The sequence below is a fragment of the Balaenoptera borealis genome (genome assembly GCF_965194805.1).
Source record: "Balaenoptera borealis genome assembly, chromosome: 1".
NCBI lineage: Eukaryota > Metazoa > Chordata > Mammalia > Artiodactyla > Balaenopteridae > Balaenoptera > Balaenoptera borealis.
This window is the reverse complement of record NC_138860.1, coordinates 50,189,140-50,209,713: the sequence shown is the minus strand read 5'-3', so window position 1 is coordinate 50,209,713 and position 20,574 is coordinate 50,189,140. Positions and strand designations below refer to the sequence as shown.

General features: G+C 35.1%; 1 protein-coding gene across 4 annotated transcripts in view; it reads left to right on the top strand.

Moving 5' to 3' along the window:
- The window catches only part of XPR1 (xenotropic and polytropic retrovirus receptor 1), a 204,805-nt gene that overhangs the window by 54,446 nt on the left and 129,785 nt on the right, over window positions 1–20,574 (top strand). For 3 of the 4 annotated variants that reach the window (XM_082385897.1, XM_082385899.1, XM_082385900.1), the window contains one exon: window positions 3,344–3,434. The exons of the other annotated variant lie outside the window; for it this stretch is intronic. In XM_082385897.1, the coding sequence (XP_082242023.1) occupies window positions 3,344–3,434 (91 nt within the window). The remainder of the gene's footprint in view (window positions 1–3,343; window positions 3,435–20,574) is intronic. 4 annotated transcript variants of the gene reach the window in all.

Below are 20,574 nucleotides of genomic sequence, written 5' to 3'. Positions count from 1 at the left end.
TCTGTTATGGTCAATAGTTACAGATGTTAATCATATAAACTGAGCTTTGTGTGGGTCTTTAATAATTTTGAAGAGTGTGTAAGAGATTGTGAGACTAAAACAGTTTTTAAATTATTGGTCTAGGCCACTGTTTGATTTAGGAATGAGCTTGTGACCATTTTGCCAAATAAAACCTGAGGTGAGGATTTCTACGATATGGATTTTGTGTAGGTTTCCTTGCTTTTATAAAAAGAGATAGAAGAGAAGTAGTAAATTCTTTTCCACCTAGATATTTGTTGTGTGGTGATATTATGCCTGAAACTGCTGCAGCCATCTTCTGATTATGAGGGGAACAGCTGACATGCTGAGGGTGGCTGAGCAAAAAGATGGAAAGAATCTGAATCCTTGATGATGTGATGATGTTGACCTGAAATTAATCCTGGAATTGCCCTACTTCCAGACTTCTTGTTATGTGAGATGATGAATTTCTTTCTTGTTTAAGCCATTTCTTCTTTAAGTCTTATTTGCAGTTAAAAGCATTTATCTGAAATAGCTTCATTCTGACCCAACAAATTCACTAGTATTTCTATTTATAGCATGTATGTTTTTACCTGAGACATATTTCTGTGTCAGAAACTTTATTTTCAGAGAGAGGAATAGGGATGCGGATATCTGGACAACCAGTTACTTTTGCCTTTTTGATTTTGTGCATCCTAGTTCTATGGTTTTGGAATGCCTTTTGTCTTGAAATGTAACCAAAAAACTCCTACTCCCAGCTAAATGTCATGTCTTTTTCTGATCTTTCTTCATTTGTCTTCTCATGAAACTTTTATGCATAATTTTCTTATAGTACTGATAATATCATTATAATTATTTTTGTACTTTCTTCTAATAATTCAAGAATTCCTCAAAGGTAGGGCTTTATTTTATTCAGCTTCATATTATGGTTTCCGATACATAGTAGATAGACCATTATAGAAAATGTTTTAATAAAATTGTGGGGTACTGTTGGGCAACTGGCTTGGCCACATCTCACTGAACCAATTAGATTAATCCTTAAATAAAGTGACAAAGGCCAGAGAGTTTGAAACCATTGCCTGAATTTTTGTATTGGATTATCTCAGAAAAATCCTGAGGGATATACTCACATGTATGTCCTTAAACACGTAGAGGGAGATATGAGTGGTCAGTCATGGGTAGACAAACATTATAGAGGAAGATGTAGGGAGATTTGAGCATATGTGAGAATACAGAATTTATAAACATAACATTACGAAAAAGGGTAAAATAATAGTATGGAGAAAATTTGTAGACTGGTAGATAAGAGAGTAGGAGGCATCGAGTGATACAGGCTGTGTGGTATAAGCAATTTTGTCTAAGAAATAGGAATAAAGAGAGTGAGCCATGTTTGAAATAAGTCAAATAATAAATTTGGCTTTGTGTAACACGTATGTAACTGATTAAGATGAACTTTTGATAGTTCTTTATTTGTTGTTAAAGTTTAAAATAGTTTAAAGTTTAAAACCTCATGTTTATGTAAATGTTTATATTTGTCTCTCTAAATAGATTATTAGCTTATTGAGACTGGCAGCATTGCAACTTAAACTTCATTATGTCTCCTTTGCTTTGCTTTGAGGATTTAGTGAATGCCAACTGATTAATTTTGTTGATCAGCAAAACACCTGATAGATTTAGAAGACCTTTCACTCAGAGGCTAATAAGTACGCTTGGCCTCCCAAACGTCTTGTTAAGAGTGGAATCAGACTCAGTTTAGTTTCAGAATCTCAGAACGTTTTTAAAAAGAGGTGTGAGCCAATAAGAAGGAAAAGAAGAAATTTATGAGGAGGCTTACCTGTTATCAAGCCCTTATAATGAGCTTGCTCCACAAATAAGGTAATGATACAGTTTGCAAAGTAAAACAGTATAATTCTAATTTATTGTTATAGTTACTACTGTTGCTGTTACACCCATTTTTAGATCTGTTGTAAACCTCCTGAATATCACTCTGAAGAAGTAATTCTTTTCTTTTTTTTTTTTTCCAGAAAATCTTGAATTATTTTGTGTGTGTCCTCATGAAATGTGTAATACTTTGCTGTATGTTTTTTATAATTGAATTTATTTTATTTTTTTATTATTGGGGTATAGTTGTTTTACAATGTTGTGTTAGTTTCTACTGTACAGTGAAGTGGAGTTCCCTGTGCTATACAGCAGGTTCTTATTAATTATCTGTTTTATACATATTAGTGTATATATGTCAATCCCAACCTCCCAATTCATCCCACTGACACCCCCCCCACCCCCAGCTTTCAATAAGTTTTCTTTTCTTTTCAATAAGTTTTAGAAGTAAGTATGGAGACAGTGGTGGAATGGGTTGCTGTAGATGTTTGTTGATATTCTAGTGTACTGAGAAAGTAGCCTTCCATTCCTAATTTACTGAGTGATTTTTATCAGCAATGAGTGTTGGAGTTTGTCAAATTTTTTTTCTGCATCAATTGAGATAATTGTACTTTTTTTCTTTTTTCTTTTGTTAATATGGTGAACTACATTGATTTATTTTTAAATGTTAAACCCAACCTTGCATTCCTGGGATAATCCTACTTTGTCATGGCATTATTTTTTAATATATTGCTGAATTAGATTTGCTAATATTTAGTGAAAGATTTTTGTGTCTGTGTTCATGAGGTATGTTGGTCTATAGTTTTCTTTTTTTGTAATATCTTTGGTTTGGGGATCAGATAATGTTGGCCTCATAGAATGAATTGAGACTTGTTTCCTCCTCTTTTATGTTGTAGAAGAGTTTGTATAGAATTGTTTTTTGTTGTTGTTGTTTTTTTCCTTAAATGTTTGGTAAAATTTACCAATGAAACTATCTAGCCCTATAATGTTCTGTATGAGAAAATTTTTTCTTTTTTACTATTAGTTCAATTTTTTGCATAGGTATTATAGATATATTTCTTCTTGAGTGAGCTTTGGTAGTTTTTGTCTTTCAAGGAATTTGATCATTGCCTCTAAGTGGTCAGATTTATTTACAAAAGGTGTTCACAATATTCCCCTTAGTAACATTTTAATGTTTCCAGGATCTGTAGTTACAACTCCTCTTTAATTTTGATATTGGAAATTTGTATATTATCTTTTTTCCTGATCAGTATGAATAAAGGTTTATCAATTTTATTGATGTCTTCAAAGTAACACATTTTGGTTTTCATTGATTGTCTTTATTGTTTGCCTGATTGTATTTTGTTGATTTCTGCTCTTTATTTTCTTCCTTCTTCCCTGTTTGGGTTTAATGTATTCTTCTTTTCTTAGTTTCTTGAAGTGTAAGCTTTTGTCTGCTAAAAACTTTGTTGCTTTATTTGGCTCCCAGAAGCAGTCCTCTGCATGTGTGAAGTCCAGGTTCTTGGCTTCATGCATGGAACATCAAATAACAAATGTACAAGGCTCAGCGGCTACAGAAGGTAAACTCACCTCTCTAAGGTTCTTCCCTCTCTGGAATTAGGTCCTTTTCCTTTAGTTTTTGCTTTTTCAGCAGCTGTTTGCTCCCTTGATAGTGATTACTTATGTATATTATTCAGTTTACCAGTTTAATGTGAGGGTGCTAGTTGGCCTCCAGCTACTCTTCCAGCCCAGAAGTGGGCCTTCCTTAAGTGGATTATGTTTGAGTGTTCAGTAATTTGGTCATCTTCTAGGAGTGCATATTGGTTCACAAAAGCAAGTTATTCCAAGCTCACCTAATTTTCTTTTGAAGTTAGTTCTCATAATTGAATAGCAGAATGCCATAGGCATACAATCTCAGGAAGACAGTTTTTTAAACCTTTTATGCTATGCCTGTGGACAGGATGGAAAAATATAAGATGAATGATAATATATTTAGGGGGATTTGTAGCTGATTGAAATACTTATAATAAAGAGTATTGGCAGATTTGTGCCAGTTGTAAGGGAAGGTTTTAGTTTAATATTTTTAGTAATTATTTTAATGAAAACAAGGCATGGTTTAAAATTTTTGTTTTGTGAAGGAATTAAAAAAGTCTGTTTCTCTTGATGGAAGACACCTAAAAAAAGATCTTGATGAGTTAAAAAGATCTTGATTGTTTTTACCTGACTGTGTACTTCAGAACTACCTGAAGATTGTTTAAAACAGGGGTCCCCAACCCCCGGGCCGCGGACCAGTACCAGTCCACACAGCAGGAGGTGAGTGGCTGGTGAGTGAGTGAAGCTTCATCTGCCTTTCCCCATGGCTCGCATTACCGCCTGCACCATCCACCCCACCTCCACCCCCACCCCCCCATGGAAAAAATGTCTTCCAAGAAACTGACGAAACTGGTCCCTGGTGCCAAAAAGGTTGGGGACCGCTGGTTTAAAATATAGAAATACCTGGATTCCAGTCTGTATACATACTGCATCAAAATGTTAAGGATGGACTGGGTTGGGAAAAAGTTTTTCAAAACAGGATTCTAAAGATTGTGATGGAGGGACTTCCCTGGTGGTCCAGTGGTTAAGAATCCTCCTTCCAATGCAGGGGACGCGGGTTCAATCCCTGGTCTGGGAACTAAGATCCCACATGCTGTGGGGCAACTAAGCCCGTGTGCCACAACTGCAGAGCCCATGCACTCTGGACCTGAGTGCCACAACTAGAGAGAAGACTGCGTGCCACAACAAGAGATCCTGTGTGCCACAACTAAGACCCGATGCAGCCATAAATAAATAAATATTTTAAAATGAACAAAAAATAATATTGTTTTTCCATTGTTACTTTTAATAATTTTTCTTTGTCTTTAATTTTTGTCAATTTGATTACTATGTGTCTTGGCGTGTTTCTCCTTGGGTTTATCCTGCCTGGGACTCTCTGTGCTTCCTGGACTTGGGTGGCTATTTCCTTTCCCATGTTAGGGAAGTTTTTGACTGTTATAATCTCTTCAAACATTTTCTTGGGTCCTTTCTCTCTCTCTTCTCCTTCTGGGACCCCTATAATGTGAATGTTGTTGCGTTTAGTGTTGTCCCAGAGGTCTCTTAGGCTGTCTTCATTTATTTTCATTCTTTTTTCTTTATTTTGTTCCACGGCAGTGAAATCATTCTGTCTTCCAGGTCACTTATCCGTTCTTCTGCCTCAGTTATTCTGCTATTGATTCCTTCTCGTGTATTTTTCATTTCAGTTATTGTATTGTTCATCTCTGATTGTTCTTTTATTCTCCTAGGTGTTTGTTCTTTAATTCTTCTAGGTCTTTGTCAGACATTTCTTGCATCTTCTTGATCTTTCCCCCCATTCTTTTTCCGAGGTCCTGGATCATCTTCACTATCATTATTCTGAATTCTTCTTCTGGAAGGTTGTCTGTCTTCACTTCATTTAGTTGTTTTTCTGGGGTTTTATCTTGTTCCTTCATCTGGTATATAGTCCTCTGCCTTTTCATTTTGTCTATCTTTCTGTGAATGTGGTTTTTGTTCCACAGGCTGCAGGATTGTAGTTATTCTTGCTTCTGCTGTCTGCCCTCTGGTGGATGAGGCTATCTCAAAAAAATAATAAAGATTGTGATGGAAACTTCCAGGTAAGAATTATGAGTTATATTTAGTGGTATGCTGAAGCTGTCTCACATAGGCTTGTGACGATTATCTGCATCTCTTCCCAATCCTGTGTTCAGTGTTGGTAGCTTGAAATTGGCCATGATGGGAGTATTTACATTATAGAAATTGGCAAATGCTACAGATTAGTCCCATCAAATTGGAGAACATTTACCAACACACTACTAGTTAAATGTAATAGAATGGGTTAGATGTGAAGTTTAAAAAACCTGTAGGATGGAAGAATGGGAGCATAATTACAGTTAATATAAAAAAAAAAAACCCTAGGGATTTACCTGTTTCTTTGATTTGAGCCAGGAGTAAGATATAACTTTCAAAAAACGTTAATGCTCTGTATTAAGTTGTGTAGAACAAAAAAAAGTGATAATACTACTATGCAAAGCCCTAATCAGATCATCCTTTTCCTGGAGTATGAGGAATGATTATAGGTGCTATGTTTTTAAAAGGATATTGAACTTTTCTAGAAATGAACCACTAGTATATGGAAATGAGTTTGAAAACTGTTGTAGGGGTAAGTGAATGAAGAAAAGTTGAGCATAGAGTACTTAGAGTAGCTCTGATGATGAACAAGAATAAGAGTTATTTTATATGACCTAGATAAGTTAGAACTTGGATTGGTGGGTATGGAGTGGCATATTTTGCTTGTTAGAACTTTCAAATAATTAAAATTACCCTAAAGTTAAACTGATTGAGATATAGTGAGTTGGGAATTGGTTGTCAGGTGGTTACTACACACAGTTATTGGAGGGAATTTTTGCATTTGGTAGGAAGCTGGACTAGATCAGTAATTTTTAACCATGGTTGCATATTAGAATCACCTGGGGAACATTAAAAACAGAACAAAAAAACCCTCAGTATACAGGCTGTATCCCAAATTGACTAAATCAGAATCTTGGGACTTGGGCATCTGTATATTTTAAAGCTCTTCAGGTCATTATGATGTGAAGCCAAGTGTGAGAATCCCTGGATTAGGCAAACTGTAATATATTTTCCAACTTAATTTTCCAACATAATTTTGACCATTGGATGGTAACACTTTGTTTTGCTGGACTAGATTGTGAATAATCTACGTTTATAAAATACTTAGAAGACCTGGGATATATAGGTATCCGGGAAATGTGTAGACATAGACTTATTGAATCTAAGAACAGAGGGTCTAATTCTGGAAACACTAGTGAAACATTTGTATGATAATTTCATAATGATTAGTATTAAAATAATTGATTTAAAGTCCAACATGTTTAAGTCAAAATGCATTTAAAAATTATGGAACAATAAAGAAAAAAGTTGAATATATCTAGAGTTTTATTTCCTATTTCACATTTTTAAATGTGAAGACAATATTAGCAAGATGTTAATCATTGTTGAAGCTGGGCTTTGGGCATGTTGGGGCTTATATTATTCTCTACTTTCTGCTTTATTAATTTTGAAATTTCAATAAATAGTTTTTAAAAACCCAGACTAATGCTAGTCTTATAATACATTGAAAGAGTATGCATAGCTGGTTTGTCCTGAAAACATAACACATTAGAATTCAGTAGTTTCCTCTTTTAAAATTGCTTCCTATGTAATTTTATGCTGTTACAGTCTTTCTAGGAAAAACGAATTATTGGTACATTAGATTGGTTGATTGGAGCAGAGACCCTTGGAAGCTCACAAAGCTCCATGAAATTCTGTCAATGAGAATATTAATATCTGAAGTAAGAGAGTGTAGATTATATTAGCTAATAATATGCAGAGAGAGAATGTTTCCCCTATGGCCAGAAAAACCTCTGGAGTGCAGAGCTCAGCGTTAAGAATGGTTGTGCTAATTCCTGCTTCTTTTTTATGCACTAGTAGACTGTAGGGATCATGCTTATAGTAATGAATGAACTGATGAATAAAATCCCTGTTCCCCTGGGTGGGGGTGGTGTGAGAGGAAGCCTCTTTTTCCTTCCCCTTCCACCCTCTCTGAGTTCCTTTCTTGGTTTCCTTTTTCCTCTACTTCTGTGGCCACTGCCTCTCTGTATCTCTCTTTCTTAGTCTTTTTCCCTTTTACCTGCCCCTTCTCTGTCCTGATATCTGGGTCTATCCTTGCCTGTCTTTCTCTTTCTTCCTGACAGTTTCTCCTTGTCTCTCTGAGTCACTCTTTCCTCCTTTCTCTCTCCCTTTCTTTCTAATGCTGTCGTACCCTTTCTGATCCTCTCTTCTGTGTTTACCCGCATCTGTCCATCTATTTCTGTCTGTTTCTCTCTCCCCCCATCAGTATCTCCCTGTCCTTGACTGTTCATCAGTCTGTTTCTCTGTCTGTCTGCCTTTTGGTCTTTCTCTTCATTTGACAGTTGGTCTCTTGTTCATCATTTTGTCTCTCCTTATTTGTCTTTCTCTCTTTGTGCATCTGTCTTCCTCTCACCATCTGTCTCTGTCTCTTCCTGTCTTTGTGGTTTTCTTTTTATTGTTCTCTCTGCTGTGTTCTGTTCTAAGCTCTCCTTGTTGCTCATGCTCGCTCTCCCAAACCTCCTGTCTGTACCTCACTCTCTTTCTCTCCATTGCTCATTATCTGTTACTTGTTCACTCTCTATTAATAACTTTTTACTCATTCTTTTATAGAGTAGTCATTGTTAATATTTTATGTACCTGAGGTGCCCAAACTGTGCACAGAGATATTTTACATTTCTGAGGGAAATACAGCATTACTTGACATCTTTTGGAAACTGCTCAAACTACTAGCACTAAGTAGTTCACAATTTCATTGTTAGATCTCACTGCCTTCCTTTTGATGTTATATATGTGTGAAGATGAATTTTCAGTGGCTTCTGAGATAAAATGCAAGTACTGTATGAAAACTACTGAAATCAGGGAATGAAGATGGTGGTGTCCAATGTGATATCAGTGTTTGAGAAGGTAGGTAGTGCCCAACACAACACAAATACTTATTAACTTATTTTGACCTAACTATTTAGTGAATGGAAAGTATTAGGTGTTTTCCTGGGTCTGAGGTCACCATGATAAAATTACTGGGACAGATTCTGGTGTGATTCAAGTAGATTCTGAAACTGTTTCCAAAGTGGATACAAACCGAGGTATATTATGTGACCCATGGTTATAATGGGGGACTTGATAAAAGCACAGATTCCTTGTATGGAACACACTTCAAGTTAGAGGTGAGTGTAATTCCTGAATATAGTTCCTGAGTAGGAAAAACTCACTTCTCCTGTGTGTCTGTCCTTTACTACTTACCCAGAACACTTCATTTCTGACACTTCTGGTCACCAAATGTATGCCCCCCACCCCCCAGCAGTTCTCTGTGATACCAGCTAGTTGTCCTATAATTCCATTCAATTCTGGCACTACCTATTTGGAGTTAGTGTCAGATCCCACAAGTTAAGGACTCAGTCCCATGAGACTGGCCCAACATTCCCCCCACTTCAGATGCCAATCCCAGTTTGTCATCTGTACTTCTGACTGAATGGCTATAAATCAGGGTTCCCACAACCCCCTCCTTGGGTGCTATAATTTGCTAGAGTAGCTCACAGAACTCAGGGAAACACTTACTTAATGTTTACTGTTTATTATAAAAGGATATGATAAAGGATACAGATGAACATCTAGATGGAAGAGATACATAGGGCAAGGTATGTGAGAAGGAGTGCAGAGCTTCCATGCCCTCTCCAAGCACACCAGTCTCCTAGCAACCTGGAAGCTTTCTGAACCTTGTACCTTTGGGATTTTTATACAGACTTCATATCATGTAGTCATGATCCATCACTGACTCAATTTCCAGCACTTCTCCCTTTCCTGAAGGGGAGGGAATGGGGCTGAAAATTCCAAGCTTCTAATCACAGCTTGGTCTTTCTGGTGATCAGTTGCCATCCAGGAGTCCACAAAACATTTCATCATCGGCAGAAAAGATGTTCCCATCACCCAGGAAATTCCAAGGGATTTAGGGGCTCTGTGTCAGGAACCAGGATCAAAGACCAAACATTAGAACAGAAGATGCTCCTAATGCTCTTATCACTTAAGAGATTGCAAGGGTTTTAGGAGCTCTGTGCTAAGAACCAGGGAAAGATCTGTGTGTGTGTGTGTGTGTGTATGTATGTATGTATATATATATTTTCTATTATTTCACAGTTCCCAAAATGTATCATCTTAAAATTTTCCTATTGACTTAGAGTAGAACTTTGGTAATTCTGTGACTCTAATCACTCTTAGTTCTTAGAGTACATCTCTTTTTTTGGTTCTGTGTGCAATTTACTACCCTCTATGCCCAAAGACTTACAGCCACTTTTCTCCAGTAATTGTCCTGGTATACTAACCATCAGCTGTAGGTCTCCTTGGATCAGCTGTAATCAGAGACCAAATTTAGGGATGTCACAGTGCCTGTGTGACTGTGGAATAAATATGTCTTACCACCATCCTTTCCTCTTGATTATAGTGTTAGACTGTCTTTGTTCAGGTGACCCTGCCAGTTTATGTTCTATCTTTTTATGGCTGTCAGCCTGAGTACATCTATGTTGTATTTATAGCAGTTCTTTAGTTTTATATCTGAAATCTTTCTCTCAGGATAAAAGGTTTCTACTGGACTTTTACTCCATCAAATTTTGTTAATTTTTGCAAGTTCACACCAACAATCATTTGTTTGGCTTTGAGATTATGCTTTATGTATTATAATTAACTCTGAGATGCTTTCCAGTTATATAATTTATGGTTTTATGAAGGCAGATCTATAACGTTTGCATTTTTCTAGAAACTGATGCATATTGTTTTAACACTGGCAATTATAAAATGAATTCTTGAATTATTAACTCTATTACAAAGTATTACTTTTATTCCCCAGTAGAACCTTAGGACCTTTATCTTTCACCCTCCACTTTTTATATGGTTGTTGCACATTTTGGTTCTACACATATTTTATAAATTTATTTATTTATTTATTTATTATTTTTGGCTGCATTGGGTCTTCTTTGCTGTGCACGGCTTTCTCTAGTTACGGTGAGTGGGGGCTACTCTTGGTTGTGGTGCGTGAGCTTCTCATTGTGGTGGCTTCTCTTGTTGCGGAGCATGGGCTCTAGGCACACGGGCTTCAGTAGTTGTGGCTTGTGGGCTCTAGAGCGCAGACTCAGTAGTTGTGGCGCACGGGCTTACTTGCTCCACGGCATGTGGGATCATCCCGGACCAGGGCTCGAACCTGTGTCCCCTGCATTGGCAGGCGGATTCTTAACCACTATGCCACCAGGGAACTCCCACCTTGATATTCTTAAAAGGGTATTTAAAAGTCAAAATAATCCTTCTGAATACTTGCTGTTTCATTTTCAGTTCAAAAATGAAAGGATCTTTAAAATAGATTATAAAGTCCTTGACTTATAAATCCAATATCTGAATGATCAGTGAGTCTGCTTTATGGTTTTTTTTTTCCTCTTGGTTATCATGTTTTCTTGCCTATTTCATTATATGCAGAACATTGTATTGATATATATAAAAGAAGCTTAGAGAATTCAGATGATATCATCCTTGACTAGAGAGGATTCTCCCTTTTCTCTGTTAGGCAGATAGGTGAGTGGCTGAGTACCTCAATCCAATCGGGATTGAGCCAGGTTTGGGCTTCGGTGCACTTTTCATAGTTTCACTAAAACGATAGTTGGTCTTTTTCCTAAGCCCTGGTGATTTTGATTGAGAACGTGGCTTATCTCTGTCCCCTCGGCCCTGAAATGCTGTAGGAAGTCAGCTCTGCTTTTCAGAGATTCTCAGCCCTCCTGCCACCCATGTACCTTTAAAACCTGGCAGTTGTCTTGAGGAGCAAGCGTACTGATGAGTTATGTACTTGAGGCAAGACCCCTCCCTCTGTCAGGCTTTTGTGTCCTAAACTACTACACCCTCAAGTTTTATGATCCCATATAACTACTAGAAGCTTTGTGAGTTTCTTTTTCCCCCATCACAGATTCCCTGTCTGGGTCAAACCCAATCCATAGCCCATGCCTAAGTCAGAAATTAGTGAGTTTGGAAACAAAAAGCAACTGGTGATCATCAGCTCTACTCTGAACAGTTCTCCTTGGTCTATAAGTCTTTATGGCTCCCACAGCTCTCTGTTACTTCTACAAATAAGATTTTAAAACTTATCCAGCCTTTTCTAGTTGTTGCATTGTAAGTGTTTGTTTTGACCTACTACATTCTTATTGAAAGTAGGAGTTTGTAATTATTTTTTTGAATTAAAAGGATGCTATAGTGAGTCATTTTTTAAAATGTAAGCTTATTTCTCACATATAATATGATTTAGATGAATCATTTATCTGTCCTCACATACATTTTTTGACCTTTACTCTAGTAAAATCAGTCATTTTTGTTCCTCAAGATACAGAATATATTAATGATGGCAGAGGTGACTTCGGTAGGGAAAGGTAGCAGCAGATGTAACATAAATTTTGCAAAGGAGCTGTTGGACAGATATGATGAGAAAAGACAAGAGGGAATTGAAGATTGTGGTCACTGTAAAGTAAGCATTTTTGAAGGTTTTTGAAGTCAGAATATTCTAAAGAATCAAAAGTTCCAGTAAGGCATAGTTTCTCTCCTCCAGATGCTTTATTCTAATTGGGAGATTTGAGTTTAGGACTGAGTATATTTTAAGTGCCATTTGAAAAAAGGACATGCAACAGGTAAGTTTATTGATATAAGAAGATGGTAGGGAGAAACAGTATATATAATTGGTCTGGCTGAAAGGTCAAAAAATTATATTTTCTTACACTAGTTCTTTCTTAGTAGCTAAATCATTTTATTAGTCTTTCATTCTTTTAGCAGTATTTATTGAGTACTTGTCCTATGCGAGGAGATAAAATTGTAAGCAAGGACAGATACCATCCCTGTAATTGTGGAGTTTATAGTCTAGTAGAGAAGCATCAGACTGGTACTCAACTTTGTTTGTAATAAGGAATCTGAGAAAGTACAGGGTTCTTTGTGAGTGTATGGTGGGAAATTTGATGAATTGGGGGGTGGATAATTTGAGAGGGTTTCTTTGAGGAAGTGGCCTTTGAATTGAGGGATGTAGAGGAATTAACTGGCAAGGGGTATAATTAAGGAGTTTTTATACATTGTAGGACTGGGTTCAAAGATATATCCCAAATGTGAGAATACCTAAAAATGCAGTCTAAACTAATAAGAACCTGCTGTATAAAAAAAAAAAAAAGTGCAGTCTAGACATCTCTCACAAAAGTCTCTGCTATGGAATTTAATCAAATAATTGATTTACATTATTCTTGCATACTACAAAAATGTATACATTTCTTAAGTAGAGTATGTCACATGATTTTCATTGCAGCAGGCAATCTTGTGGGACATACACCTCTTTTTAGGTGTTTAACAAATTTCTTAGTAACTGGAAAAACAATGTAAAAATTTGACTTTAGCAATTTACTCATTTATCAAATACATAATGCATATTATAAATTTGATACCATCTATTGCAAAAGTTAAAATTTATTAGTATCTACACAGGTAGGCCTTAATATTGGCAGCCATCAGTTAATTAGTCATCAAAATAAACATAGATTCCACTGGAGTTTTGGAAATTTATTTTGGTTCTAGCTCTACCTTGTAGAAACTTTCCCATATTAGGAAAAGTTTAGATTGTTAAATTTACTTTTTTTTGGTTTTGTTTTATTTGGCTCAGCAAAGGAAGCAGCTATAAACTTTTCTGCAGAAATAATTAAATAAACCTTTAGAAATCAAGATTAACCTGTTCAGTAGGCATTCTAGTACAAATTCTGTTGACTTTTATACCAACTTTGTTTCTGCCACCCTTGTAAATCACCTCGAATTGTATCCTGTTGGAGGTCGTGGGTTCCTTTGTTTTTTTAGTTGATATTGGCTACGTGTAAGCTTAATAGCATTGATGCTCTATGTGATTTTTATGACTGCTTAAGAATTGTATAATGAATTGATATTTTATAGATAGTCAACTAATATGCCTAGAAGAGACAAGAGAAATATACAAATGATAGACAATAAGATTAACTGATGTACAGTAGAAGCCTTGTGCATCATTAACAGATAGATGGTACTGTTTAAATATTAATCAAAAATATTTGTTGAGTGCCAGACATTTGGATGTTAGTTCTCCCTTCAAGGATCTGTTTATTTCTTCAGAGAGATAAGGCTGTGTAATTAGATGATTACTTGGGCACTCCATGTTTTTGTAGTTCTCTGCCCCGAATGACCTATCAACATGGATATACAAATAGTAGTATTAAATCAGATTGAATACAGTGACTTATTTTCTTGAACTCTAATTTTTCCTTTTTATTCTGCTACATTCTTTCATTGTGCAGAAAAATTTGAAATATTCCTCGTTTCATAACTTGACTCTTCCCCTCTGTGAGCACCCCAGAATTTATCTTCTAATTGCCATGTCTACCTTTACCACAACATTGTATTATAATTAGGTTGGATCATGTAAGATAATTCTGTAAGATATCTGTGTAAGATAATTTTGGATGTATTTTGCTTCTTTTATCTATAACACAATAATATAATATAATATTAATGATGATTAATTTGATCAGATGCCTTTTCAGTATCTATTAATATCATATGGGTTTTCTATTTTAATTTGTTAGTATAATTGATTATTGATAGATTTATTGATGTTTTACTTGCCCCCCTTTACATTTCTAGAATAAACCATGCCTGGTAATAGTATATTAATTACTCTTTTGAACGTCTTTAGTTTTATTTTATGTGGGTTTTTCTACCTATATATGTACGCAGCACACACGTTACTTAGGCTCTCTGTGCCTCAGTTTCTTCACCTATAAAATATAGATTATAGTAGTTACTATTTCTAGTTTTGTATGAAGATTAATTGAGGTAACACATGAAAGTCCTTAGAACAGTGCCATGCCGACAACATGCTCAGATAAGTTTCAGCTATCATAACTATCATTTTTTTCCCTAAGTGGGGGGTGAATGAGATGGTGAAGCCATCTGATCTTGAATGGTAACTTTCCAGTCATCTTTTCAATCATTTCTATAGTAATTTGACTATTCAAATTTACTACTTATTATTGAATCATTTTGGTGATTCATATTTTGTTGGAAAATTATTCATATTGTTTAAGTTGACAAATAATGCCATACAGTCACTTGGGGTATATGTGTTATGTCTTTTAAACTCTCCTCTATCTGTGCTTATGTGTCCTTTCTCCTTCTTCGTCTGTTTTGCTATCCCTGTTTTCCTAATAAGTCTTTTGGATCTATTTAACACACCCTACACCTTTTTTTTGTTTTTTTACTGGATTAATTTTACCTTTTATCTTTATTGTTTAGGCTTAATAGGTTTTGGTCCAAATTAGTCTCTTTTGCTTTTTATTGCTTTCTACATTCTTTGAAATTTCCTTTTGATACCTTCTTTTAACCAGGGGTTACCCAAGAGTATGTTTCTTTTTTTTAAAAAAGATTTAATTTTATTTATTTTTGGCTTTGTTGGGTCTTTGTTGCTGCACGCGGGCTTTCTCTGGTTGCGGCGAGCGGGGGCTACTCTTTGTTGTGGTGCGCCAGCTTCTCACTGCGCTGGCTTCTCTTGTTGTGAAGCATGGGCTCTAGATGTGCGGGCTTCAGTAGTTGTGGTGCCAGGGCTTAGTAGTTGTGGCACGCGGGCTCTAGAGCGCAGGCTCAGTAGTTGTGGTGCACGGGCTTAGTTGCTCTGTGGCATGTGGGGTCTTCCCAGACCAGGGATTGAACCCATGTCCCCTGCATTGACAGGCGGATGCTTAACCACTGTGCCATCAGGGAAATCTGAAGAGTATGTTTCTTAATTTCTAAGTAGTTAGGATTTTTTTAAAAATCACTTTGCTTTCAAGTATGTTTTTTATTTCTTTTAAGCCTTTTTTTTGTCTATTTCTTTTATTTGTTTGTCTTTTGCTCTATTAGCTCCTGATGTAGAGAGCAGGAATTTTACAGGATATGTTCATGTGTGGGATTTTTTTCTCGTTAATAGTGAGTCCTTTCAGTCTGGACATCTAGGTCTTTATATAATTTGTTTAAATTTGTTTATATATATATGTGTGTGTGTATATATATATATATATATATATATATATATATACACACATATATATGTGTTTAGATCTGTTTAAATTGTCTCTCCCTTTAGACACCTACCATTTGCATTTTAGGTTTCCTGGATATGTCCTTAAAGTGTCATGTTTTTACTCATGTTTTCTGCTTCAAACTTTTTGTTCTGGGCTTAGAGATATTTTTTCCACTGTCTCTTCCAGGATACAAGTTTGGGTTTGAGTGGTGAACATCAACTGAATCATTAATTAGGAAATCATGGGTTTTTTTTTTTTTTACAGATTGAAAGAATTTATTATTCCTTATACAGAATTTAGTTGTCTAATTGTGTTATTCATTGTTTTATCTTTCTCCTCCAGCATTTTATTTCACTGAGTCTTCTTATTATTCTATATGCTGATTATTCTACTTGTTATTTGCTCTACTGGATCCCTTTGTCTTTGTTGGACCTTTTGAATTTGGGTCTAGTGGTTAGACAGTATGAATTGGTGGGAATCCTGTGGGTGGTTGAAAGCAAATGAGTTCCTACCCCCATGGATCTATAGAGGTATAGCCAGGCAAGTTATTGTCAGTTTTCTTCTGATGCAACTAGAGGAATACTTCTATTTGCTGTTCTCTCTGTATTCTCTGTAGGGATACTCAATCCACCCATTTATTTTTATGAGGTTAAGGAGGTGTGGACCACTAATACTAGGCTGATGTTGATCTTCTCTTAGGTTTCCACAGTGTTCTAAATGCTGAGGGCCTCCCAGAGCGGCCTAATTTTTCTTCCTCTTCCTAAACTCCAGTGCTCTTCAACAATTGCATATCCAGCCCATGAGGGAGAAGACCACACCAGTTATCTCTGCAAGGATCTCAACAGTTATCAAGTCCTCAGTTACACTCAATTGCCCATGGGTGACAACAGTCATATGTTTCAGGAAGGTCAAATTACTTGGAGTTAGTAGGGAGCAGAAGGAAGCCTGCATTCAGGTTATCCCTGTTCCCAGAATCAAATTGGCTAAAGTCTTGATTGCTGAAATCATCACTATCCATTCAGCTTCCCCACTCCCCACCTACCAAGGAGAAAATGACTTAACAGTGACCATAATACAAGTTTGGAAAGTTGAAAGTATCTTTCTTGAAAAGTATTTTATGTTTTCCAAAAGGTATGGCCTTGGATTGTCCAACTTACAAATACTTTTTTGATGTTCTTCCATCTTACTTAAAGTACCGATATATTGATAGTTACCATATTTTCTCAGTGACAGGCCTACGTATATGTAGTTATGTGTATGTTTTTACTCACAGGAACTGACAGGCAGACTATGGCCTGTCTGTTAAATGTTTAATGTCTTTAACATTAAACATACTTTAAAGTATCCACCATACTTTAATAGACATTTTCTCAAAAATGAACAGAGTATCACTTCAAGAAAAGCAACTGACAATATTAGTTACCAATAAAAAATTTTGAGCTTTTAAGTGAAAATTAGAATTTGGAAAAACTTTTATCTGCCAGTGTAAGCTTGACAGCTTCCCACTACTTGACACTTTTCTTTTGAGACCAGATGTAATATTAACTGATGTCATTTTAAAATGAAATGTGTCAACTTTTGGAAGATCTGTATAACTCAGTGAACTAATATTTTCCAAATGACCAGTGCATGTTATTATACAATTATGATTGGATATAAGATCTATTCAAAGTATAGGGTAGATAAATGGATTTTAATGTTAACAGTATGAAAAAAGATACTTACACATTGCAACTAACCTTTAAGACAAGTTACTACTTGCTGACTTTTGGTGTGGTGTCAAAAAAGAATATACACAATTATCTGAAAAGGATATTAAGATACTTTTCCAACTACATATGTGAGAGACTTAATTTTCTTTAATCATAACATATTGCAACAGACTGCATGCAGAAGCAGATAGGAGCATCCAGCTCTCTTATATTAAGCCAGGCATTGCCTTTATTTTCTTGTCCTTAACCTCTTAAATCACGAGTTTAACATTATCTGTCTCAGCTTTGAGACTTATAAGTCACGTTATATGTGACTTTAACGTGCAACAGAAAAAATAAAACCAGCACATCATGAATTCATCAAGAGTTGTGTATTTTTTTTACAAACATGTTCCAGAAATTATTAATAGTTTTAATCTGGCTTATCCTTTTTTGGCATAATGAGGCTAAAGAAATTATGGCAAACAAATAAGTATTTTATGATTATCATATTTTCCTTAGCATATCAGACACTTTAAAAAGTATAATGCATTGATATGAAATAATGCAAACAAGGAAGAAATATTACCCTTTGTTTTAAAATGCTTGCTTATTATTATCATTATCATCCCTCTTTTATAGATCAGGGAAACTGAAGGGAAAAAATGACATACTTCTCACAGTTTTACTCTTTCTTACCTGTATCAAGTACTTTGCTCTGTAAAACTCATTTCAACTTTTATTACCAAAGAATCAAATAGGACAGACATGGTTTTTTTTCAGCTCAGTGACTACAACACTTTCTTTATGATGTGTAATGCATTCAGTAACATACCAGAAATTGTTTCTTTGGTTTCTTTAATTCTTTGCTAATGTGATTTAATTATCACTTTTTGCTCCATGAGTTACAGACAATGTTCATATATGGACTACAGGGAACAGGTTAAACTTGTATCAGAAATAAGTGTATTAGCTCTGTTTTGTAACTTGATGCATTCCCATGTTCATTCTCTGGTCTTAATAGGTGACGGGAGTTTTACTCTCACCTCCTAAATGTCGTAAAAACTTAAGTATGTATCAGCTATTACTCTTATTAGCTTTTCATGTTGAAGATGCTGTCATTCTTCTTTTATTTTGTAAGGGGTTTTGTAACTAAAGGGGTTTAGTTAGGTTTAGCTAGTTTGAAGACAATAAATCAAGAATTACATCATGGTCGAAAAGAATCCTTAGTTTAATCTCAGCTTTGCCTTGAACTAGCTATATGATTATCCGTGGGCCTCAGTTGCTTTATCTGTAAAATAAGAGAAATGGATTCGATGCTTGATAAAGTCCATTCTAGGTTCAAAATCTTATGTTTTGACTGTTCCACCAGAAGAGTTGTGAGGGTTGTGAGTGTGTAGTTCTAGACGTAAGCCTTGAAACTCTCAATCCGTAATAATTATAATGAGGACCCTTATTAAGACTGATTAGCTGTCTGCTAGCAGTGCACTGGCAAATACACACGTGGGCATAACATCTTATAATGGCCCGTATAAATTAGCCATAATTTAAAGAAAATGATAAGATAATAATAGTAGTAATCCTAGCTTATATATTTAGTCATTCCATCACTTTGAGTTATTATAAATATTCTTCTCTGATGAGATAAAATAGGAGGTTTATAAAAGACTGACAGGTCTATAAAAATTTGTTAAAGTTATTGTTTTTTATCCCCTTCCTATATACATATTTTTTTTGAATTTTAGAATTTTATTTATTTTTTTATATAGCAGGTTCTTATTAGTTATCCACTTTATACATATTAGTGCATATACATATTTCTTTCTCCTAAATTTATTTTAAAAATAGTTTTCTCTTAGCCCTTAGATGACTTATCTGCCATGTACACCCTTAAATCAGTCATCCAAAACTAAATGAAGTACAGTATCACAAATTTTGCTCTAAGGCTATTTCTTAGGTTTTAGTTAGCCAGTAGATGGTAGGACTTAACAAGTTTCCTGAATACATTCTGGATTTCTTCACCAACACTAATGTAATGGTTTTCATTAAAGTCTTTAACCATTATTTTCACTATTAGTATTAGCTAACTGTTATGTAATAGATTATGGGGGTAAAAGTTTTGGGGAGGTGAAGCCCATTTTGAGACATGCTCTACCTATTTAATAGAGCTTTATAGTTTTCTTTGCAGTAGGAAGTGACCTGTTAATTTTTAATTTCTTTACCTTCAGAAAGGCACATTTTGTTAGGAACATTTTATCTTGGTGATAACATTTATAAGGCCAGGCAGCTAATAAAACTGAGGGCTGTAACAAAAAAGGAAAGACACAAAACTAGGAAAAAATTTTTTTCTTTTAAATTAAAAAATAGATGCACTCACTGAGCAGAAAGTAACACAGGGAAAAATTTGGACTTTACATAAGATGCTATGTTAGGATATCTTCCTGGTTTCCTTGCTGATACTTATACATTTTAAATAGTGTTTTAATTTTTTTACTCCAGGTGGTTTGTATATTTGAAAGTATTTTCCCTTTGGGGGAAGTTTTTTTTTAAACCAAGAGATTAAATAATTTTGATGGTTTGAATTAGAATTCAATTGGAATTGTTCTTAGTTCAGTTTTTCTGTTATCTGTAACAAATGGTATGTATGTGTGTTTGTGTGTGTGTGTTAGTGTAATATAATTTTCAACAGTGGTACTCAGATGACTATTAAAGTGTTTTGACTATTACTTTATTTTGGATCAGGATAGTATGATGGAACATGGTGACACAGGTAAATGTGGCTTAAAAGTTAAGACTTGTTCTCTGCTAAATGGAATCAACCTATTCTGGTCACAGTATTAGTTGTTTTTGTTGCTTTTATAATTGAAAATTTTACTTTGTCTGCATAGATCTTAAAAGTAAAGCCCTCATGAGGGGTTCAGATATAGTGTAGTTCTGTTTCTAAGATGAATGAAATATTATAAGTGCTCTCTCTAGTAATAAATATTGTGTAAGAAATGATTTTCAAATAAATTTTAAATGTCACAACATATCATCTACTTCATTATACTGTACATATCTACTGTAATATTGAATATAGTGAAGGAACATTGATGAATGAATAAAGGCTATTAATACTTTCATGTTGTACTTAGGACAATGTACAGTTTAGTTAAATTGCTGGGAAATTGTAAAAAAGGATTTCTTTAATTTCCTAAACATTATTGTCCATGTTAATATCAGTAATGCTAGTTTTGTATCAAATCAGTCCAAATTTCAGTATAACATAATGA